Source organism: Phoxinus phoxinus (genome assembly GCF_949152265.1).
Source record: "Phoxinus phoxinus genome assembly, chromosome: 2".
Taxonomy (NCBI): Eukaryota; Metazoa; Chordata; class Actinopteri; order Cypriniformes; family Leuciscidae; genus Phoxinus; species Phoxinus phoxinus.
The window spans coordinates 16,723,025-16,748,889 of NC_136877.1; the positions used below are offsets into that span (position 1 = coordinate 16,723,025).

The following is a 25,865-nucleotide window of genomic DNA, read 5'->3' on the forward strand; positions in this document are numbered from 1 at the left end:
CAAAAGACGAATTCCCGGGACTCACGAGATAGAAACAGCCCCCTGTCTCAGTGGAGCGGTCTGTCGTGGTCAGAAGACGAATTCTCACCTGGACTGCTGCTTGCACTGAAACAGATCCTCCTGCAGAGGAGGGCTGTTTATTTCATTGTTTCTCGAGAAGGCTTGCCTCTATTTTCAGAGCAAAATGCTTTTGCTAGGTTTTACAACCTGGAAATTCCCTTATTGCACTGCATGTTCTGTCTGTGCAGGGGAAGATGGCTGAGCAGCCATTGGATATCAGAAAGGTGAAAGGCGCGTGTCTCAAAGTCGTATAGACAGATGTGCAGTGCATGTGCTCGCACTAATAGCTGCTCATATGCTAACTGATGCATTCACGACACACCCTTCTGTGTTCTATTATTTCTAAGCTGTACAGCTGTAGCTATCTGCCCTTGAGGGGTTATGATTTAGTTTTTTCCCGCAAAGATTTATTCTGGACGTTATGAATATAGGGCTATCGTAAGAGCTGGTTTAATGGGTATTTACCAATACGCTTGTTGCTTATTATTCCACACAGCATTTCATTAGTCTAGCGGTGCTCGACTGTGTGTATTAGGATGGTGTTCAAGAAGCCGAAGTGAGGCGGGCACTATAGGCCCTTCACATGAACAAACTGTGTAAACATTCATGGAATGTTGAACACGTCTATCTCCCATCCACATGAGTGGAGCGCGCATGCTGAAGGAATCTGGATGATCGACTGATCATAGTCCATTCAGAGAATGTATTATACCATCTCATCTTCTGCTTTTCATGCAAGCTCACATTTCACAGGGGCGCTCAGTTTGTAACTTATACCTCCATTCATTGTGTGCTAAAAAGTTTCTGCCTTAAAGAGTTCTCAGGAAGCACTCAGGCTGGTGTCTGCGGCTTTGGCAGAGTGCTTTGCTATGCTCTATCTACACGATGACGACAGCGAGGCTGTCAACTCTCTTATGTGGGCGTTACGGACGTCCGTGATCGGTCTATTTAATAGACAGTCAAAAATGTCTATTAAAACCAAATGTCTATTGAAACGTGCATTCAAGTGAGCACATTGAGACAGATCCTCTCACAGGTTTAGCTAGGGGACTGGATTATATCAGTGGGCCTGAATTATATTTTACTTATATTCAGATAGCCCCTATCAGTGGCCCTCTCTGTTTCAAGTATACCGCTATAACGGCATGATGCCGTACATTTATAGTCATCAGGCAGAATGTACTGTCAATGAGAATTTCGAGTAGCACAAGAAGGCTGATCACGTCTTGCCCTTCTACATGATCATCTCGTGCTGGGCACTCTGGTCAGTTCTGTGATCTCTTTGTTTCCTCTCTCGGATTGCGATGTGGCCTTTGCGAGAGGATTATATACAACGTGAACTGACATTGTGTGTGGTGTCAAATAGATCATGTGACTATTATGACAATTGTTGACGTCCATGCTAAGTGGTGTTCAACTTGGTCGTTTAGCTATTCGCAAGCACATTGCTGTTTTACACAATCTCGGTGTAAAAAGCACAGACAAGGAATCAGTCATCGTTTGTGGTTTCTCCCAAACACAGTAATAACCTTTGCGGAAAATCCATGCCAGGTGGGCTATGAGGCACCTATGTATGTTGCGATGACCTATACATGTTATAACCAGGATGTTCCATGCAATGCATGTATGTATGTCCATGCAGGAATCAAGCTAACTAATCTATGTTCAGCATACATCTTAAGTAGGGGTGTAACGAATCACTCGTTTTCTCGATGCATCAATTACAGATCCTCCATCTTGTATTTTTGAAACGTGAATCATTTATTTCGGTCAATAATCGATTTAAATGCTAAGAATCAAATTAATAGCGATTCGATAGCGATTCAGTGCTTTAAAATATATAAACATTAAATTACTACATGCGCAAATTAATGGAGACGTTGTGCGGCATCATTCGCGCCCTCATAGCTCTCCTTCCCAGATACTCGCTGCACTCTTTACCGTCTTTCACTGGATTTTACTCACGCTCTGTCCCTATAGCTCTTATCTACACATTTTTGAGCAGTCCATGTTTGAGCTCTCCTCAGGACAGCCACTGCTGTTCACATGACCAGATGACAGCTCTCTATCCCGACAGCAATAGTCCTGAGTCAAACTGCTGAAGCAATTGATAAAGCTGCCTAGTCATTGCGTGGGCACTATGAAATAAAACTCTTTCATTGCGTGGAAACATCACCGTTTTTTTAAAGATAAAACACTTAAAGGGATAGTTCACTTTGAAATAAAATGTTGGTATGTTTTAGCTTACCTCAAGGGCATCCAAGATGTAGGTGTCTTTTTTTCCGCAGTAGTTTCAATTTTGATATTTTTAGGTCAAATCGTTTTTGTCTGACAGTCATATCATGCAGGTCTATGGTCATTGTCTCAAAGAGCATGCACAGAGTCCAAATTAAAACAATTCCCCATCGTCCAAATTAAACAATTCCCCATCGTAAGTACACATTGATGGCCTAAGACACGAAACGAGCGGTTCGTGTGAGAAAACGAACAGTATTTATATCGTTTTTACCTCTTGTAACACAGCCCAGGTCCAAGTGATCTGAGGGCGCGGGAGCTTCCTTCTGTGTGACGTGTGCGCAGACTGGTGCATAGATATATATACACTAGATGTCGCATTAAAGACATTCGTTCCAATGAACTGCCGTAGCCAAGGCGACATCTAGTGTATACATCTATGCACCAGTCTGCGCACACGTCACACAGAAGGAAGCGCCCGCGCCCTCAGATAACTTGGACCTGGCTGTGTTACAAGAGGTAAAAACGATATAAATACCGTTTGTTTTCTCACACAAACCGCTCGTTTCGTGTCTTAGGCCATCAATGTGTACTTACGATGGGGAATTGTTTAATTTGGACGATGGGGAATTGTTTATCAAAATTGAAACTACTGCGGAAAAAAAGACACCTACATCTTGGATGCCCTTGAGGTAAGCTAAAACATACCAAAATGTTTATTTCAAAGTGAACTATCCCTTTAAGTTTTACGAAAATAGGTCATACCATTGACATTACCCGTCCTGAGCAGTTGAAGTAAAACCCCACTTATTTATTGCATGGTAAGAGCAAACACATAATAGGCGTCTAAAATGGATACTAGGGATGTCCCGATACCACTTTTTCCAGACCGAATCCGATACCGTTACTTTCATTTTTGTTATTCGCCGATACCGATGCCGTAACCGATATCTGTATTTTTTATTTTCAATACATTTTTAATTTATGCATTTGTAATTTTTAAATGTATTGGTAGAGAAACCAAAAGAATATCAATCATATTAGTTGTTTATTAAATTTAAACTTAATTTGTTCATCAAATATATATTTAATGCACTTCATATTCATTACTGTATAAATTAAATATAGATGGATCTTTTTGTAAAGTTAAAAAAGGTAGCCTATTTAGTCAAGAGCAGTGAGTAATTTATTTGTCCTTTGTTTGATTAACATTAAAACACAGCAGCAGATTCATTAAACTGCTGCACCTTTAAGACCGAACGCACGGACCCATTTGAATATACCGTCTACGTTCACTTGAGATATAACAGACTTTGTTTATTAGGATTCTCGCCAAGATGGGCGTTTTTACATAGTTTTGTGTGAATTCATCCGTACAAGCGCAAGACGTGAAAGACTTCAATTCAGTATTCGCGTGCTGAGACGCTGGTTTATAGGCAGCTATATAGGCGTTACTATTTTCTGTTTAATATTTCAATAATAAAATATATTTACTTCATAAACAGCCTTCCTTTTTATCCCCATTATAATTTCTGTTATCAGTGTTTCTTTGTCTCGACACAAACACTGTACACACGCTGCCTGGTATCGGTTGTTGGTATCGGGGCATTTTTACGAGTACATGAGCTCAGTATCGGGCCGTTACCAATTCTGGTATCGGTGCATCCCTAATGCATGTACGCACAGTTCCGATGAATCATGAATGATAAATTAAATTTAACTTAATGTCGTTAAACTGAATGTACGAAGGAAACTGCTGAAATAACTACAACATTATTAACCCTAAAATAAGAGCGCATGGTTTATCTATCAATCAGATGCGCATTAAAGTTGTGTTCGTTACTATAGCAAAAGTAGACACCCCCGGTGCGTTTTCTTTCAGAATCATAAGGAAAATTTTCCATATAAAGAGAACAAAGAGGGCTTTTCTTACTATTCCATGAGGAAAAGGTAGTTTAGGTTTAGTTGGGAAAGTGCATGATATTTTTAGGTAGTCTCTCCATGGAAGCATGTTTAATGTACCAGGAAAACTTTAATAAGGTTGTGTATCCATTAAAGAATAATTCCGGTATTTAACACCTTGAGTCTATATTGTAGTTTGTTTTGGATGAACAAGAGTGGTGGACAACATTTTTTTGACAATGGTTCCTCTCTCGAGTTTTTGACTATAAAAGAATTGGCCATGGACCCATTTAACATTGGAGTCAATGGGCATGTCCGAAAATGTCATTAAAACAACCTTTAACATTAGTTTTCAAAACTGTGCAACTCACCGAGTGATTAGTGATGTTAGTTGATGTTCCAGAAACAAAAAGTGTTGCGAAATACAGTTTCTGTCGTGTTTTATTCGTCATTTTGTAAAATCCCATTGAATTCTGTTGAAGGACTGAGTGCTCGTTAATATAAATGCGCTACCGGAAACGGAAAGGGGGCTGTTTACATGGTCGATGTAGTCCTTTTGCTCGCTTCTGTTTCTCATAAGGCTAGCGAGCAGAGCAACTGTGCTCCGGGAGAGTAAGCGAAATAAACAAACAAAACCTTCATTAATTGTTACTTGTAACATGGATTATGAAAAGTGGATTATGGAGGACCCGCTCGATTTGACATCGGTTATCGCCATCAAGTGGTCGGGAGTGTGCTAACGCTTCAGATTCAAATATTGAGCGGAAGTTACACGGTTGTGAAGTGTCTGAAAAAATAGTTCCACTATAGCGAAATAAACGGATTGGAATCATATATTGCGACGATATATTGTTTATAATCATCAACGAACACCACTAACCACTCGGTGAGTTTAACAGTTTTGTAAACGAACATTATTGGCTGTTTTAATGACATTTTCGGACATGCCCATTGACTCCAATGTTAAATGGGTCCATGGCCAATTCTATTATAGTCAAAAACTCGAGAGAGGAACCATTGTCAAAAAAATGTTGTCCACCACTCTTGTTCATCCAAAACAAACTACAATATAGACTCAAGGTGTTAAATACCGGAATTATCCTTTAACACTAGCCTACACAATAGTTAGCATGTACTAAAAATACTTTTAAAGCCTTTTTAAATCTCGGCTTATGTAAATTTCTACAAATGCCAATTTATAGGCTATTAAAATAAAGTTAATAATAGCATCATTAAAAACTAACATGAACTAACATTAACAATGGACAAAATGTTTTTTTGTCCCTGCTCTCTCTCTTTTGCTCTCCCTGCTCTCTCTCTTTTGTCCCTGCTCTCTCTCCCTCCCCCTTAATGCCTCTGTGTAATTCACACCCTGACTAAGACACATTGGGGGAAGCATTTATAATCCTATGAATGCATATAAAAAAAATGCATAATCGAATCACATGGAATTTTAATGTGAATCATCTTGAATCAAATCATTCTGAAATTGGAAAAATTGTTCCTGGATCGAATCTACAACCTGTGAATCGAATCGATTCGCTGTCTACCCAAAGATTCACAGCCCTAGTCTTAAGGTATTGCAGCCACCGAGTTGGCAGTGTTCGACTAAGTCATGTAAATGACTGACTGGGTGATTGGCACCAGTGTTACGGCTTAATAATTTAAAAAACAACAGTAGGCATGATGTTGTTATTATTTTAACAACTATAAATTTATTTGATTAATTTGAACTATTTGTTGTTTGCGTAACACTTTATAAGTATAAAGTAATAAAGTGCTGTATTAAAAAAATATTTAATTAGCTCATAAAAAGTTACTTAGATCATCTTTTTTTCATGCTTTAACTTATTAATCATATAAGTGATTTTAAACTAGTAAAGGAGTTGTTAATGGTTATTTGAAGTAAATTGTTTTCACTTTAGATAAGGTCACAGAAATTGTCTAATTGCTTTAAACCAAACTTCATTGGACATTAATTGCTTTAAGTGTTCCTTAAAATGTTTACAAATACATTGAAAACAATATGGTTTCATGTGTTTTTTTTTGTGGGGGTGGTAAAACTCTTTTCCAGGAAGTTGTCTATTCATGCTTTGAGGCCTGAACAGTGGTACAATGATGGAGTAGCTTACCCTAAACTCTCCTGGCTCCATTCAGAACTTCTACCTAAACTATCACGGTGGGCTCTGGAGAGCAAGGCCAGTGAGTTTAAGAGCACCCTGTCCCTCATACCTGTAGAGAAATACGGTATTCTCTACCAGCAGCTGAAAGAAAAGTATAAAGCATTAGTAAAGGTAAGGGCATGATTTTGTTTATTTTATTTTAAATGAAATCTTGACTGTGTCTTTCCACATGCATCAGTGATGAATTGGGCGTAGAGAGAACCTGGATTTCTCCAGTGAGACGGTCAATTTATAGACCTGCTATAAATTGGTGATCTAGGCAATGTTCTCTGTCACCACTCCATACAAAGACAAAGCTCAAACTCCCTATAATACATTACCTAGTCCCGGCGTAGCCAGACCTTCAGACTGACTGCAGAAGGTCTTGACTCCATCGCAGCTTTCATTGGCCTAGGACAGCTCAAGAGGATGTCTGACCGACATGTAACGCAACCAATGACAGTTCATTTTGTTCCGGATCATGTTTAGGGGCGTGAAAATATAAAGTCGATGTTTATACAATAACAGAGCGGCATGCATCTACTAAATTATTAATTCCAAGTACATTGTTGCAAGTTTGCTGTAGAACCGATAACGAACAGAATGAACCGATACCATTTTTTCAGATCCGTTTTGATCCGATACCAGCACAGTTTTTTTTTAATCAATTTAGAATTTCTATACCTCTGTGTGTTGAAGTGATAATCACTCTTTTGTGTTAAACATAATCTACTAAATACAGACAACTTTATTTTAAAGAAAAACAACAAATGAAAAAAATATATGATCATAATCGATGACAAAAATGTTATATTAAACTAGATTAGTGGATAAATAAGCACCAAAAGTTAATCTGGAAAAATCTTATTGAGTGCACAATAATTGTGTTAAATCTAAACATTTAGAACATTTAAAACAGCGGAACAAAATGAATGACTTTAATTTGTCAGCTTTAATATGCAAATGAAACACAAGCAAACAGATCCAACTCTGAAATTGCAGTTTATTATTGAGTCAACAAGAATTTACAAACAATGCGAAATCTACGTTAATTACAATGTTCTTTTACAGAACTCGGCATAACATATAGCGGTCTTGCCTCTTGGATGCGCGCGCATCCGGTATTGTTTATATACAAGAAACGATATATTGTTTGTTTAAGCGATGTCACACGTTTTTTTAGACGAAATTTGTTTTTGTCAGATACAGCAAACATCTCCTCACTATCCGCTAGCTGCCTGTCCCCTGAACACACTGTAAAAAAATGCGGTCTCTGTAGACAGCCCAAGACAGCTCCACAAACGGCAACAAAAACAAACTGGGCCAACCCACACCACGAAACATAACAGTGTTCCAGCCAATCACAGACAAGCAGAGTTTGGGGGTTAGTGCGCGTGCATATGAATGCGGGTGTGGAGCAGAGAGAAGCATGAAGAGCGAAGTTAGAATTATATTCTCTTTAAGTTTGATATGGCCGACACACGACCAAAGAGACGACGTTCCGATGAACAAATTGCAAAGAGGGATAAGGAACGCGAAGTCACGAATTTACATTGGAAAAGCCTTCGAAAGGTGGCGAGAACGCCGCCAGCAGAGGGGCTTTCAATCCGACATCCAGGTAGCTCTGTTTTTGCTGGACAGGTGGGTAAATCCATTTTTTTGTTTTTCTAAATGGACGTTCGTGTTCGCCTAACCAACACAAGGATATAATTAGCTAGATCTATGCAGTCAGCGCTAATAGTGAATATAAATATAGGTTTCTAGCAGCTAGCGATCGATCTCTATTGTAAATGATCAAGCAAACTCACAGTAGGGTGACAGCTTGTGTGAATGATTGTATTCACCCACTGTTATGAATTTGAATGTTTTTAAAATCAAAAAATACAATGTTGAAAAAATAAAAATAAAGACCTAAATGTGTATTTTGGCCTTTTTTTCACCACAAGTCTGAAAGAAGACCTGTTATTGACCTGCCCAAAATCTCAAAATTGACCAGTGAAAATTGACCTCGCCTTAAGGGGGTCGCACACCGGACAAGCGCAGCGCCGCGTCTTTAAAATTAGAGCACATTGTTTTCATACAGTGTACAGCGCCATTCGGCGACTGTCTGCGGCGCCCAGCTACGGCTCAGGACCCTATTCAAAATTCTGCTGCGCCATTTACATAGTTTTATATTAAATTTACATTAGATTTGTCTCAAATCGTCATTAATGTAGCCTACTTACTTCAACCTGTGCTCCAATATACATTTAGTTTACATAAAATTATTTCATGGTTTGCGTTCTCGAGAAACCAGGCACTGTTTTGTGCAAATGAGCGGCCGGATCGCATTAAGGGTTTTCTGTTAGAATGGTGTCGTGTTAGCCCCTAACTTAATAACTAATGATCGTTGCGACGGAAGTGAATCAATCAAATCTAACTTTAGCTGGACAATAACCTTAATCTAGAGCTGCTGTAAAGCCAAAAATAATAAATTCGGCATAAAATAATTGTCGGCGTTAATTAATTGATGCGCTAACGCAATAATGTGTTAACTTGCCCAGCCCTAATTTTTACATAAACAGTGGGATATAATGATAGAACTTCAGAAGGGGAAACGGCCAAAATAACAAACAAAAGCAATTCTTACTAAAGGTTTTTTAAAAATAACTTCCCTTGCTTCAAAGGTAAAATAAATCAAAAGACAAACACTTCCCTTACTTCCTCTCTATGTAACACAGGAGAAAACCAATTCTCAAATAAAATGGCCTCCACCTCCCTACAAATTATCCCAATAAAGAAACAACCAAACAATATATTAACTTAAAAGAAAAACACTCCAGTAAGATGATAACTATAAACACAAGGTTACCACAAAGTCACATAGAAGTTAGCACACAGCATACCTTCTTTTAACGTTCACTTAACCACTATACTGACACCACAAACACAATAAAACCAATAAGTGCTGGGACCGGAAGATGACAGTCTCTCAGAGGAAAGCCTCAGGGCGCTTTCACACTAGCACTTTTGGTGCGCACCCAGGGTCCAATGACGTCAGAGTTTGGATGATGTGAACGCTGTCTTCCAAACTCGGGTGCGCACCCACGAACCGCACTCGAGTCCGCTTAAAAAGGGTAGTCTGGGGTACGGTTTATGTGAACTCCAGTACGGTTCGCTGCTGATATTAACGCAATCGTACCAAATCGCGGAAGTGAACCGCTATTGATGACGTATAATGTGGTAGTATAACTTTTGTGGCAGACAGACGCAAGTGTGTTTCTGTTTCTTTTCTTTGAAAACAAAACCAATACGGTTCGGATACAAAATGCACAGAATAATTTAGTGAATCACTATAGTATTACTTGGTTAAATAAGAAACAAAACCAAAACATTATTGTCACTCATAAGTAAAATGTAAAAAAGAACCCAAAATAAACATTTAGCATTTTATAAGTTGATTATATAATTATAAATATTGTACTTACTGTACCCATGGTAGAATCACAATAATCTCCACAAAAAAGGGAGATCAGCAGGTCGGCACAGAGTTGTTTCCCCCTCTACTCCTCTGGATGGAAATAAATTGTTGCTGGTTTTGTGGTTCTGTTTATAGAAACTATATCCTGTTATCACATGATCATACGTGAATTTGCGAGATCTCGTGGGTCCTCGTGACTTCAGCTGTCAGTCATGGCCGCAGCCGTTCCGCAACAAATCCAGACCTGGTGGATATTGAAGGATCGTATTATTATTATTATTATTATTATTATGTTCGTGGTTCGACTGGTCGAGACTGTTTTCCAAAGATGGCTCCTGCCTGTATAGGCGAAGTGTACTGTCTTTATAAAGTATCGTCTTATTAAACCATCTGTACACTTAAGTTCTCAATGCTTCGGTTTGCACGTAGTGACCCTCATTATGCTATCGTGTTAGTATGGGGCTATTTTGAGCCTTGTTAGTGGTATTAACTAACGATTTATTTTTACTTACTCTATGCCCTATATACTAGCGTAATAAGCTAATCAGTGGTTCGAGCTAAAACCATGGCTAAAAATGGGTACATTCAATTAGCATGAAAACACATCCCAGAGAACGGTCGACTCTGTACCCATGTGTTATTGACTCCTAGGTTCATTTTGCGCTGGAATTGTTCTTTAATATGTGTTGGGTGTTTGCTTAGATTTCAAGGATTACATTTCTGCAATGTAGACGCATAAGAGAAAGCCTTTCATTTTTCAGGTCTGGCCTGAAGTTACTGATCCAGAGAAGTTTGTGTTTGAAGATGTTGCCATTGCTACGTATCTGTTGGTAGGTTGGACTATTCATTGTTTATTAGGAAAATTATCTAATTTATTATTGAGTGATTGCATTTCACCTCAATATTAAGTGAATACAAAGTGAATTCTATATCATTAAGATTTAATAACTGACAGTTTATGCATAAGAGACTTTATATAGAAAGCTTTGAAAATGTATATTGTGCATGTTAAACGAATGAAGTAGGGCTGTCACTATCGATTATTTTGGTAATCGAGTAATTGGTGGATTATTTTGAGTTATCTGATTTTTTTTTTGTTGTAATAAAAATAGACCTAAGCAAACAATAGCTTTCAAAATTACTTAACATACATATACTGTATAATAGCAATGAGGCAATAATTTTTGGTTCAAATAAGTATCAAAAACAAGTAATCGTATGGTTTTATAGAACAACACTTTTAAAATACATAATATAAACAATCAACTTATGTATTATAAATGCCTGCAGAGGTCTCCAACAGCCTGGTGGTGTTGTTGTCCCACGTTACAGGAGATCAAATCCTTGTTTAATATTGGCCAAACGACATTTGATTCAAATGTTAACTTAATCTTTAATATTTTACCACTTTTTTATGCTAGAAATGCTACAGTCACTTTAATTTCTTGAACAAGAATATGTGGACATCAGAACATGCAAAGCGAGGGTTTCAACTTTTATTTTGAAATAGCAATTAACGGTTCACATGTTTAAAAACATATTGATGTATTGTTGCCGTAGGTTTATAAATTATTTACGTTACAAATCTGATGAAATGGCACACATTGTGTTCCCAAATTAACGTTATAAGAAACCCAAACTCACAGCATATGCAGATGTGGAGTTTGAGATGCGCTCCACGGATATAAATGATAACCGTTTGTGTGGAGCAGCATTTATTGAAAACGGAGCCGCTATGAGACGCACGTAACCTACACGCATGTAAATTATTAAAGCGCATATATTAAACACACAGGGCATATACAGGTGAAACTCAAAAATTTTGAATATCGTGCAAAAGTTCATTTATTTCAGTAATTCAACTTAAAAGGTGAAACTAATATATTATTACTCATTACATACAAAGTGAGATATTTCAAGCCTTTATGTGTTATAATTTTGATGATTATGGCTTACAGCTTATGAAAACCCCAAATTCTAAATCCCAGAAATTTTGAATATTATATGAAAAAAAAAAAAAAAAAAAGGATTTAAAATACAGAAATGTAGGCCCTCTGAAAAGATATGCATATGTACTCATGTATACATATATAATCATGCATATGTACTCAGTACTTGGTTTGGGCTCCTTTTGCTATCTCCATAGATGCTATCAGCCTGTGGCACTGCGGAGGTGTTATGGAAGACCAGGATGCTTCAATAGCGGCCTTGGTTTCCAAATGAGATGGAAAATTTGCTCTTATCAGAAAAGAGGACTTTAGTCCACTGTGCTTTATTAAGTCCAGAGTCAACGCAGTCGCCTACCAGGACATTTTAGAGCACTTCATGCTTCCTTCAGCAGACAAGCTTTATGGAGATGCTGACTTCATTTTCCAGCAGGACTTGGCACCTGAAGCCAAAAACCTGGTTCAATGACCATGGGATTACTGTGCTTGGTTGACCAGCAAACTCGCCTGACCTGAACACCATAGATAATCTAAGAGAAAGATGAGAGACATGAGACAGAACAATGCATAAGAGCTGAAGGCCGCTATTGAAGCATCCTGGTCTTCCATAACACCTCCGCAGTGCCACAGGCTGATAGCAGTAATTCCTGCAAAAGGTGCCCAAACCAAGAACTGAGTACATTATGCATGATTATACTTTTCAGAGGGCTGACATTTCTGTATTTTAAATCCTTTTTTAAAAATTGATTTCATGTAATATTCTAATATTCTTAGATTTTGAATTTGGGGTTTTCATTAGCTGTTAGCCATAATCGTCAAAAGTATAACAAATAAAGGCTGAAATATCTCACTTTGCATGTAATGAGTCTATATAATATATTAGTTTCAGCTTTTAAGTTGAATTACTGAAATAAATTAACTTTTGCACGATATTCAAATTTTTCAAGTTTCACCTGTATTTAATTGAATCTTTGTGAATTCACAAAGGCACTATGCTATAGTATGATTTTTAAATGGTTTTAATAAATTGTGCAGCTTTAGAAAATCGTCTAATAATGTGGTTCATGGATTCTCATCTTTGGAATGTGCCACTTTTGGTATTTTGTCGGTTATTTGATTTAAAAAAAAAAAATCTTCCTAATTTAGGAATCGTGACAGCCCTAAAATGGAGTCGTGAACATCTAATGAAATTTTATTGACTGAGCATATGAGAGAAAAACAGTGTCCCTCTGTCACCGTTGCAGGTCTTGTGGGGTGAAGAGCGTGCTGAAAACGGAACAACAACCAAACAGTCCTTTGTGGATCTCGGCTGTGGAAATGGCCTCCTGGTTCACATTTTAAACAACGAAGGGGTAGGTTAACTAATACATCTACTGCAGTGTTGAATTACTACACCATGGACCATGTTTCATTTCTGTAAATCACCCACCCAACTCCCCTAGTGAAACACTTTTAATTTGTTAATATTCACCCAGTATAAAAATCAATCATACACCGATCTATGTTCTTTGGCTTTTAATACTAGGGATTTTAAATTTGACTCCTTCCCTCTCAGGGCTTTATGGGAATTATTCACAGTTACTGTGATGTACTCTGTTCTGTTTTGATTAAACTGACCGAGGTCTTGCACTCCTGGGTTTCAGTATCCTGGAAAGGGCACTGACATTCGCAAAAGGAAGATCTGGGACATGTATGGGCCTGGTACTCATCTAGAGGTAAGATAGGATTGAAACATTGTACAGTGTCATTGATAGTCACATTTCCATTTTTTTAAATGCTTTAGGCTAGTTTTTGTAACCATTTAGAGCAGTTTTGCCTGATTTACAAACTCACGTTTTATTGTGCTTTAATCATTGGTCAGTATGAAAAATCCATATAGTTGTATATATTATAAATGTCTAATTTGAATGTGCTCTAATATGTTTGCCGTATAATTTTTGAATGAGCTTGCGAGTCCCCTTTTCCTCGCGTGTAGATCTGTTATCCTCTCACTGAAGTAATTTACCGCGTGCACCAGCATCAGTTGTGCGCTCGGTTCTTTTAGGCATTGATTTTCCGGCATAGTATCATGCCAATTACATAATCAGTTCAAAGATAATAAAAACATCAACTGCTCTGGAATAAAGAGAAAAGATGCAAACCTGACATTTGAAAAATACATAATGCAGAATGCCTGAAGACATCCAGCATTACGGGCTGATCTGAACCACAAATCGCCCAGAGCCTCTTGGTGTATTCCTTTAAGTACAATGGGAATTTGCATTAATCATGGTCTCTAGGGTTTTACACCTTTTGAGGACAGGGTGCCATTTGCATGAAAGACCCACCCTCCTCTAAACTCTTAAAAACTTTATTACCTTTTGGTTTACTTCTGTGGGGATGCGACCATTGTACCAGTCGCACTAAGACATTTCTAATGATACCAAACATGTATAGTGTTGTATGATAATTGTTCACTTTAATCTTCTGGGGTCGGCAAACGCACTGGCGTTTTTAAATTTTTTTCCCACACAGCAGCAAAATAGACTTAAAATACTCTGTCATTTATGGTCATACAGACTTAAAAAATATAAAAAAATAAACTGTTAAATGTCTACTTTTTTATGTGTCCACTTACAAGCGAATAAAATTATTGTGCTTTTGTAAAATAAAGAAAATAAACAGGGTGTGCTTTAGGGGTGCACGATATATCGAATCAATATTGTTATCGCAATATCACGTTGCCCGATATTATATCAAAAGTCTCGCGATCATTTTGCGATATTTTGTTTATTATGCGTCTTTCGAAAAGTACACGTCGGTTCTCGGTTCTCCTTCTCCATAAACAACATGCAATCAAGGAGAGGGATAACTTTTCATGCTACAGATTTCCCACAGTGGTCAGAAAGAAGATACTTTGTTTCTCTCAATATGACTAGTCGCTACTCGCTCCAAAGCTAATCGCCGTCACTCTCTCTCTTCTCCCTCGCTCTACCACACAGTCCCCACACACACACGCTTGCCGGCTCGACGCACACACCAGCGCACAAGTATAAACATCAGGCCGCTTCATGCGTTTTCTCAGATCGGATAGTTCTCTGATTTATCAAAACGATTCCATTTACACCTGGTCACATAAATGTGTTTTTGCGTATATAAATCCGATCTTCAATTCCCGCGCTATATGCAAATTTAACGTGAGTCCACGTCACCGAAAGCAACAGTTATGAGCTACATTTTATTGATCGTCAGCTAAAAGCAAAATCAACAGCCCTGGTAAGATCATTTCATTTCATTTCTTTACTTTTAATGAAGATGATTGTGTGTTAAGCGTCTGCGACTTACTTTCACTTTGATTTGCGATAGTTTGCACATTGGCTTGATGAATCGACGCTCAGCTTCGGTGATGCGTGCTGCAGTAGCGTCGTCATATCTGGCTATAACATGACATACAGCCTGTAACACGCTCTCACAAGTTAAATTTTTAGCATTTTTGTTTGGAGTAAATTTTACATGTGGTTTCAACAACCAGATGCATTTACACTTGTCCAGTTTCGTTTGGAATGCGGCCCAGACCTCCAGAAGTGGTTTGAGCGATCGGAATTGAAATATCGAAATTAATATCGATATCGCAATATTCATTATCGATATCGCAATATCACATTTTGTCAATATCGTGCACCCCTAGTGTGCTTTGTGCCTCTCTGTCTCCGTGAACTTTAGCACGTCTCTAAATTTAAACAAAACTCAGCGAATACTATTCACCCATGCATGAGCAATATATCTTTATAATCATTTAAGTGTGTACTTTTAAATGATCTAATTCAAAACTAAATGAAATATTCTCTGTTTTTGTAATCTGTATGAAAAGAGAGAGATGTCAGTCGTTCTCATTTCAGCTTATTAAAACAGGGCTATGCAGTTTCAGGAATTTCTTTGCTGTATTCTCGCTTTTTGCTCGCAGGTTTCTCTATAGAGCTCCCCCTACAGCTTTGGAATAGATATTTGACAACACTGTCGAAAAAACTTGTTGGTGACTCTCGGATACCAGATACACTAGTAGATCAATGACATCAAAGCAGATGGGACATTCTGTAGCAACATTGACTATGCCAGCTGCTTGTCAAATTAGTGAATCATGATTCTCCAAACACTTCATTCACTGTCTGAACAGACAAGAGGTTTTGGTGGCTCCCCAAAAGAACCCAGCCCCCAAACTTCCTGTCCAAACGCATGCATGAGCACGTAACCGGACACTCACATGCCATAAAACAGAAGAAACTCTGTTTCTCTATCACCACGCACACACACACAAACGTTTCCTTAAACGAATCATATTTAAAACATTACCAAATGTATTCTGTGTTGCCATTTATATGTCATGACAGGTTTGGGATTTAATTTAAGTTTTAATGTGTATTAATCAAACTCTAAATGCTTCTAATGTGTATATCTTATGTAACTCTGTATCCCTATAATCTTAATCGGAAGTGTTTTATATCTCTGTAATTCTCTAAATCTAACGGAGTCGAATTCCGATAGCAGAATGCAGTAATGTACATTGTTTTACACATTTCATATTTCTGGAGCCGAAAGGTTCAAGTCAAAAACTTTGGTAATTCAAGCCAGAAGGAGGTTCCGACAGGACAAAGGGAATCTTCCCGCTTGCAAACCTCGGCAGATGATTGGCCACTCGCGCAAAAGAAGGTGGATCTATACATTCTTTAAAGGGCCAAACCCCTCTCAGTTCGCTCTCTCTTCCTAACATAAAACATATAAACCGTGTATCTTGTGTAGTACTTAGTCTATATTCTGTAGTTTTGCATTTATTAAAACCATATATTATATGACTGCTTCTGTGTAAATGTGCATAATTACAAGTCAATGAGATAGATCCAAGAGTGTAGCACCATCGCCAGATGTTGATAGATAAAGCATACATGTTCTATTTTGTTGACTTATTGCAGGACTAAAAGGTTTCTTGACATTTTGCTAAACTCAGACAAACACAGACTGTGTGATTTAATGCATTCCAAATTGTCTTCTCACCTTTTGCCAGAGACGTTAAATGCGTGCTGAAAGCTTTTAGCTGATTCTGTGCTTAGATAAGGTGAGGTATCCCGGGGTTTTAATTTAATTTATCGTGGGGTGAGGACGTACACCCCGCGTCTGTTTTTTTTCACAGGGACGCCCCGCAGTGAAAGTTCCTTTCATGTATTGTTATAAGCCGCACACACAAACATGTTTTACACCCAGGAGGTCAAAACAGGTCACACACGTATCTCGCACGTCCCACACACACACACGCTGGGGGCGAATCACAGACACATACACGCACAGAATTCTAAAAGTGAGAATAACGTTGTTTTGTGAGAATGCAACATTCTGTTTGAAACGGCGATTAACAAGCATGCAGAATCTGACGTAGAATGCGCGTTCACCGGATGAAAACGGCCAATAGATGCGCGTAATACTCATAAATCATTATAGTTCGCTTTAACATTATCTACAGATAGCGAATTTGGTATGGTTGCAAACCATAAAATTAGACGAATTCGAATCTGTTTTGAGAAACAACCTATTATGCATTATTAAACATTTACCGATGTGTAGGAGAAGGTCAGAATAAACACTAAGGCGTGCCATACAGACAAAGGGATTCTTGGCGCCGCAGAATCCCCACTCGTGATTGGCTCCCAGACTCAGAATGGGCGTGCTCCGGTTTCATTCATATTTCGAGACGCAAGCCAAGAAGTTTGTTCCTCATCGTTCCAGCTTCTTCGTCTTCCGCTCTTCACTCTAGTCTCTGATTCTAGTCTAAAACGGCTAGTCTCTCTAACTCTTAGCTTTAACTCAACTTCAAGAGAGCCTTGCTCTCCGTTTACTTTCCGTTTCTAAGACTAAGTCTTTATTTTTATACAAGTTTAAAGCTACTTCCTTGATCCAGCGTTTTAACGAACGAAAGCTTAGCGTCTCCACCCTGCGTCAAAACGACCACGTGACGCCACCCGGAAGCCCGCGAGGTTCCAAAAAGAAACAGCGCTCGCATCAGACGACTTTTCAGCGACAAATACAGTAGGCTATTCTGATCTGATCTTTGAAACAAAGCTAGTTTAAGGTTGTCTGAGCCTCCTCTGGTCTCTTGATTATTGAAAGTATTCCTTAAACTGTGTTCTCTCTCTCTCTCTCTCTCTCTCATACCTCACTCTCTCTCTCTCTCTCTCTCTCTCTCTCTCTCTCTCCCTCTCCATCTCTTGGGGAATATCGTGTTATTATATATATATACGCTACGTAATCGTTTTATAATCATTTGTTTTGTTTATGCATATTGTTATACTCTTGATCGTGTAACCTACGTACGTTTAAAGTGTCTTTATTAAACTTCATTTTAATCTTCGTCTGAATTTGTGTTGTATGAATCCATAATCTGAAATCCCTGAAAATCAGATCTTCTATGCTACCTTTTAAAAACGCTCTACCACACTTTTAAACATTGCATAGTTTAAATATTCCCGATCTGATAATCTTGAAGGGTAAATTACCTCCATTAATGGCCATATGGACGTGTTTTGAATTTTGAATTTATTGAAAGGATAGCCCCTTGAGATGTAACATCTCATTTTCAAGGGGGTCCTAGAAACACAAGCAATATACAACACAGATAAGACAACATCAAACAAAACAACAGTACAAGACAAAACTACAAAAACAAAACAAATGCTCAACCTGCTTCCCACATTCTTATGGGCTTCCCACACCCACACCAGTTTCAGTACAGAATCTCAGCATCATGTAATATCAACATAGAGCCACATACTAGCAAAAGATCTTCAAATTAATCTAAAATACAGAAAGAAACAAGATCAAAACAAACTCAAAAACATACACAAGTTATTTTAAGATAAGATAATAAGGATAACCTAAAACGATTCAGAGAAGTGATAGATCTCAACGAAACAGGAAGGTTATTCCAGTCAAAAGGGGCTTTATACAGGAATGACCTACGTCCAGCTACACTGACAATTTTTGGAACACAGAAAAAAGGGTATTGCACATGTCTAAGAGAGTAGGGAGATCTGTATGGAATCAAAAATTCATTCAAGTAAGGAGGACAGACAAAATAAACACATTTAAAAATAAACAAAAACCAATGGAATTGTCTTCTAGAATTAGGATGCAACCAATTAAGCAATTCATACATATGACAATGATGAGTACGATAAGGACACCTTAGAACAAATCTGCACAAAGAATTATAAACAACATTAAGAGGCTTAAGATAAATGTCGTAGGTATTTTGATAAACAATATCAGCATAGTCGATAAGAGGAAATATTAACTGAGAAACAATTCTTTTCCTGTCTTGAAATGTAAAGCAATTAATTGAGCAATAAAGTAAGCGCAGGCAATAATATGTTCTTTTAATAATATAATCTATATGGGGCTTAAAAGAGAGTCCCGAGTCGATCCAAAGCCCAAGATATTTAAATGAATCGACATTCTCAAGAGATGAGCCGTCATCAACAGTAATATTAAAATCAAATGTGCTGGAATGACAACGACGTGACCCGAACATCATACAGCAAGATTTCCTCTTATTTAAAGTAAGCATATTGTTATGACACCATTTTTGAACCAAATTAAAGTCAAGTTGTAAAGAGTTCTGAATTTGTGACAAATCAGAGTTAGAAGTATAAATTACAGTGTCATCAGCATAAAGATGCACTGAACAGTTTGAACACATCTGAGGTAAGTCGTTAATAAAAATAGAGAAAAGTAATGGTCCAAGAGAGGAACCTTGTGGAACACCTTTTTCAACAAGTACATAGTCTGACTGAAAACCCTGAAAAATGACACATTGACGTCTGTTATGAAGATAAGCATTAAACCAGAGAAGTGCATCTCTAGTTAAACCAATAGAATACAATTTATCAAGGAGAAGATAATGGTTAACCTTGTCAAAGGCCTTAGAAAAATCAATGAAAATGGCACCTGTTGCTTGACCTTTGTCAAAGGATGAGAACACATCATTCGTAAATTTTAAAAGAGCAGTCGTAGTAGAAAAATTAGGTCTGAAGCCTGACTGTAGCGGAGATAAAATGTGTAGTGAGTTAATAAATGATGATAGTTGATTAAATATTAATTTCTCAAAGATTTTTGCAATAGAGCAGATAATAGAAATTGGCCTATAATTATTAACATCTGATGAATCTCCACCTTTGAACAAAGGAGTAACTTTTGCACATTTCCATATAGATGGAATAGAGCTAGTAGTCAGTGACAAATTAAATAAATCTGCAAGAGGATACATTAATACATGCGCGGCAGATTTAACAAATTTAGCTTCTAAATCATCAGGGCCCGCACTACTATTTATTTTTAGATCGCATATAACATAGTAGACATCGACAGGCATAATCTTCGTAAAAGAAAATGAACCATTTGCAGTATTTAAATTTAATGGCGCAGCAGTATAGGAGTCAGAACACTGAGAACCACAAATGGAGGAAAAATGCTGATTAAAAGCTTGAGAAATAAGTGACGGATCGGAAATAATTTCATTATTAAATTTAATATTTTTAATCAAGCTTTTTTTAGATTTATTTAAAAGATTACTCAGCTGATTCCAAAACTGTTTAGGGTTATGAAAGTTTTGCGAAAGGCAATCTTTGTAATAATTAGCTTTTGCATTCCTTGTTTCCAATTTACATAAATTCCTCAAAAGTCTGTAGTTTTCCCAATCAATAGGATCCCTGGATAGCCGGTGTTTAGCCCATACTTTATCCCTTTGCTTGAAAAGTTTAACAAGATTAGAACTGATCCAAGGTAAATGTCTGCCTTTAATTCTAACAGTTTTCATAGGAGCATGTTTATTTATTATATTCATAACTTCAGAATGAAAAAAGTTCATTGCATCCTCAACGAATGGAATTAACTGAAACCTATCCCAGTTTATATCAACTATATCTTGAATAAAATTGTTAACGTTCATCTTTTTACACTGTCTCAGAGTTGTGTATTTAGGTGGAGAGCTTGGAATTTTGATTTTCCAGACACAATATATAATCGAGTGATCACTTAAACAGTCTGACAATATACCAGATTTAATTATCCTTTCAGGGTTAGTAACGAGTATCCAGTCCAGCAAAGATGAAGAACGATAGTCAACTCTGGTAGGCACATCAATTAACTGACTGAGATTTATACTGCGAAATAAATTTCTATCATTAACAGAGGAACGGTCCAACCAATTCTTGTTAAAGTCACCCAAAATAATCAATTCATTATGCTTCTCTAGTGAGTTAATCGTTGACAGAATACACATCGTAGAGTCAGACGGAGCAGAGGGTGGTCTATAAATATTACCTATAGTTAAATTTTTATTAACATGAAAAGTAACTTTAACAAAAAGACACTCAAAATTAACAGGATCTATGCTAGGAATAACACATTCTGAAACTAAGAGGGCAGAAACATAAGTTGCCACCCCACCTCCTCTGGAGGCTCTATCAGATCTATACAAAACATAATCATCAATTTTAATCATATCATCAGAGATGTTACTATGTAACCAAGTTTCTGATATAGTGATGATATTAGGTTTATAAAGAAAAACCCAGGCTCTGAGGAGATCTATTTTAGAGACAAGACTCCTAATATTAAGGTGAATAACTTTTAAACCTTTAACAGAATCTATTGTACCAATAAAAACAATAATTCAACCAGCCAAATAATGTGCTAAAGGAAAAAGGAAGGGGTGGAGAGAAAAATGCGGCAACTTGAGCAAACATTACACATAAACACACACACATACACACAGACCACACACAAAGGGAAAAAAAGTACATTGAAGATCGAAAAAATAACACAAATATGCCCCAGATTCAGACTGCAGCAAATACATTATAAAGAGAGGACTAAACGGTTTTAGGTTCAGATAAACAAAAAGTACGTAGTGCATCATCGCACCAAAAATTTAATTCCAAAGATTCACCAAAAAATTTAATTCCATAGATAGATTCACCACTTTGTAACAAATGTATAGACCATATAAATGGTATAATTTGACAAAATAAAATAAACATACACAGAAAATTACCTACAAAGCGGAGAATAGACTACCATAATCATGGAGAGTAAACAGAAAGATCTCGAAAGAAAGACTCTGCTTCTTCAAAACAACGGAATAGTTTAGGTTTTCCATGCACCATCACCCTCAACGTACAGGGGTACAGCAAAGAATATTTAATATCCACAGCACGAAGTTTCTTTTTCACAGCATCAAACTGCCGACGCTTCTTAATCAAACCAGCACTAAAATCCGGATAAATATGAACTCGAGTACCTTTGTAGAGGAGATCTTTCTTCTCCCTGGCCAGACGTAGGATCTTTGCTTTGTCCTGAAAGTGCAAAAACTTGACCAAAATAGGTCTGGCCGCAGGCCTGGAGCCAGAACAAAATGTAGGAGAGCGATGGGCCATCTCGATAGCCGGTGCAACAGAGAATTGATCTCTGCCGAGGAGAAGCGGAATCAGCTGATTCACAAAGACGATCACATCGCTACCTTCACTCTTTTCGGGCACACCGATAAAACGAAGATTGCATGACCGACTTCTGTTCTCAGCGTCTTCAACTCTGTCCTTCAGGTAGGCATTATCTTTTTCAAGTGTTTGCACGCGTTTCGACAGGTCTTCAAAGTTATCCTCATTAGAGCTCACCCTGTGTTCAAGCTCCGAAATTTGTTCGCACAGTGAAGATAAGGATCCGTTAATGCTGGTAAGGCTAGTTTGTATGATATCAATTTTTGAATCAAGATGAGCAGTCATTTCAACTTTAGTCAGCTGTATTGCGTCCCAAATTGTTTGTAGGGAAATCTCGGCTTGATCCATTGTGAAAAGAGTCACGATAGAAGAACAAAAATTGCAGAGACTTAAGTATTTAAAGTGGATATAAGATGGTTGAAGGTAACAGTTATAACCAAGTCCAAATTATAGAGCAGTCGAATCAGACAGCAGCCGCTCACGTTAACGCGGCCATCTTTTTTGCTTGACAAGAGCTAGACGGATCGAAGTGTTGAGGTAAATATTATATGTATACGCCTTAGTGCTTAAGAGTTGTATTTCCAAGTACGACTGATTAAGATCATTCATTTTCTCTGTATGAATATTGTCCGGAGTGATCCGGATACATATTCATATGGTCAAAACGGTATAAGCCCATATTTGGGAACCATTTTAGAGCGTATGCAAATAATATTCATCAAAACCATGATTATTTAATTTCCCATTTGAGTGCTAATTTCCCCAATTTATACTCAAAGTCAGTATTGCTACAAGAGCTACCGCGCTCATTATTTACTACATTAAGTAGTTTTAATTTTATAAACACAAGAAAATTAATGTTCACGGCCAGAAAGTTAATATTTCTTGGAGTTTTGTAAGGGATAACTTTATTGAGAAATTGATAGTTTAATCTTACGGTCGTTGCTGGACAACACCGATTTGATGATTACATAATTTCCCTTAAAGATTATCTCATAATTGATCTGAAATAAGACTATTGATGTATGAATGAGGAATTATAATTCGTTGTGATTGATTATTCTTATATTCATATAGTCTATCTTCAATTTCGATAATTTAATGTAACTGTAATATACAATATATTAATCATATTCATGATTAGTTATTAAAATTCCCTATAGATCATTTGAGATAATTCATACGGACCCAGAGTCTGAGGCATTTACCTTATAATTCTTTAACCCTCTGGGGTCTGAGGTTTTTTTTGGGCCCTTGAGATGTTTTGAAATGCCCTGACATTTGTGCTTATTTCAGCTACTTACAACATACCTTTGGCCAACTCATAATTCTGCTGAATTCAGCACAAACTCTGCTACAATAATATGTGAGCAAAATGGAAGTTACATGTTTGCATTTTATAGAAAACAAATATTATGCGTGGTTAGTAAGTTTTGGGGAAAAAATTGTCACTGCAATGATCTCATTTCAGGTTCAGGTTCCTTTATTTGTACCCGTAGGTAGATTTGGTTTGCAGTGTCAGAGTGTTCTCCATACATTCAGACAAAACACAAACAATAAACATTTGACTAAAATAAAAAATAAAATAATAATATATATATATATATATATATATATATATACATATACATATACATATACATATACATATATACATACACACATACCATTTAACTCATACTGAATAGTTTGGCAGAAGACATTTGACTTACCATTCTTGTATGGTAGAATTTTTACTACAAAATGATGTGAAAATCATTCTGATCACTCTTTCACAAAACAACAATATAACGATTTAAACTTTGTAAGTCAGTTTTTGTGCCAGCACTGCTGTATGCGTAGGCGTGTTGATGGCCATGAATATGAATGAGGGGAGACAATAGACACTCCCCCAATGGCTAATGCCCCATCAAGGTGCTGTAATTGTAGTAATTGTAATTGTAATTCCTCTATATGGAGGAACTAAATGTTGTGCCTCACAAGACCACAGTGCTACTGTACATGTATAAACATAGTACAGGTCAAACGTTTGGACACATTACCATTTTAAATATTTTTGGAAGAAGGCTGCATTTATTTGATAAATACAGAAACAACAATAATATTGTGAAATATTATTACAATTTAAAATAATGATTTTCTATTTTAATATACTTTAAAATATAATTTATTTATTTGATCAAAGCTGAATTTTCAGCATCCTTACTCCAGTCTTCAGTGTCACATGATCCTTCAGAAATCATTCTAATATCCTGATTTGATAATCAGGTATCAATGTTGGAAACCGTTGTGCTACTTAATATTTTTTTTATAACCTGTGATACTTTTTTCAGGATTCACTGATTAAAAAGAAAAGCATTTATTCAAAATAGAAATATTTCGTAACAATACAAGTCATCACTATCACTTAACACATCCTTTCAACACTGATAAAAAAAAAAAAATCATATCAGAATGATTTCTGAAGGATCATGTGACACTGAAGACTGAAGTAATGATGAATCACAGAAATTAAAAACATTTTAAAATATACAGTTAGGCTATTTTAAATTGTAATACTATTTCACAATATTACTGTTTTTTTCTTATCAAATAAACACAGAGTTGATGAGCATAAGAGACTTCTTCTAAAAACATAAAAAAATGTTTGCAAACTTTTGACGGATACCTATATAAAATTCTACATATACCTATATAACCTATATAGATATAACCTATATATATATAACTGTATAAGCTGCTATATAACCTGACACAGCACTTTCTGAAAAAAATAGTTTGAAAAGACTCATAGGCGAATGTGAGTCAACAGAGCTCAGTTGCATGTTTACCCAGTTTACCGTGCGGACAGGAATCGCGCAGTCTGTGGAACCATGTCAACATCAGTCTCTGTTTTCCATGACAGGGTGGACTTGTTTGCCTTGGCTCTCTTCGGGACAGGTGCTTGGACATGTTCATTGTCACATCTGTTGATAACACAATCAAAGAAACTGTATTATTATTATTATCAATCACTAATGGCCTCGAATAATAAAAAAGACAACAGTTTTTGTAATTTCACACAAGAATAGGTTGGCCCTACTTGTATATTATGACGATGTAAACACCATTCACCTTTGGCAAAGCCCCGCCCCCCTTAGTTACTGTTGCTATGTCCGTCAACTTCATCTGGGCTCTGGTTTGGTATCAACATGGCTTATGCTGTGACAGCTCTTCCTGCTGAAATTGTATCAAACTTGTATAAAGCAGCAAATAAAGTGTCCGATAGAAGTAGGCAAAAGGGGCTGCAATATGCATTCGAAGGCTATATTCAAGACATACAGGTGAAACGCAAGCAACAACAAGGCATCCAAATAGAGGCAAAAGCATAATGGTCACAGTCAAAAAATTAACCACCGCATATCCTACTAATCGAGACGGAGGCTGGGACTAACAATATCAAGGAGCAACACTGTTCATGCAAAGCTGGCTAGGCCTCTATTCACTTCTATAATCGTTATTACAAAGCAAATGGACTACGCGAGTATAAAGTTGTATTTATTAGCAGTGTGTGCTAGCGTATCAACAATTAGGGTAGAGA

General features: G+C 37.1%; 1 protein-coding gene across 2 annotated transcripts in view; it reads left to right on the top strand.

Moving 5' to 3' along the window:
• Window positions 1–25,865, top strand: part of trmt44 (tRNA methyltransferase 44 homolog) — a 157,447-nt gene that overhangs the window by 50,950 nt on the left and 80,632 nt on the right. For both annotated transcript variants that reach the window (XM_079603545.1, XM_079603546.1), the window contains exons 3-6: window positions 6,272–6,491; window positions 10,581–10,649; window positions 13,010–13,117; window positions 13,409–13,480. In XM_079603545.1, the coding sequence (XP_079459671.1) occupies window positions 6,272–6,491; window positions 10,581–10,649; window positions 13,010–13,117; window positions 13,409–13,480 (469 nt within the window). The remainder of the gene's footprint in view (window positions 1–6,271; window positions 6,492–10,580; window positions 10,650–13,009; window positions 13,118–13,408; window positions 13,481–25,865) is intronic.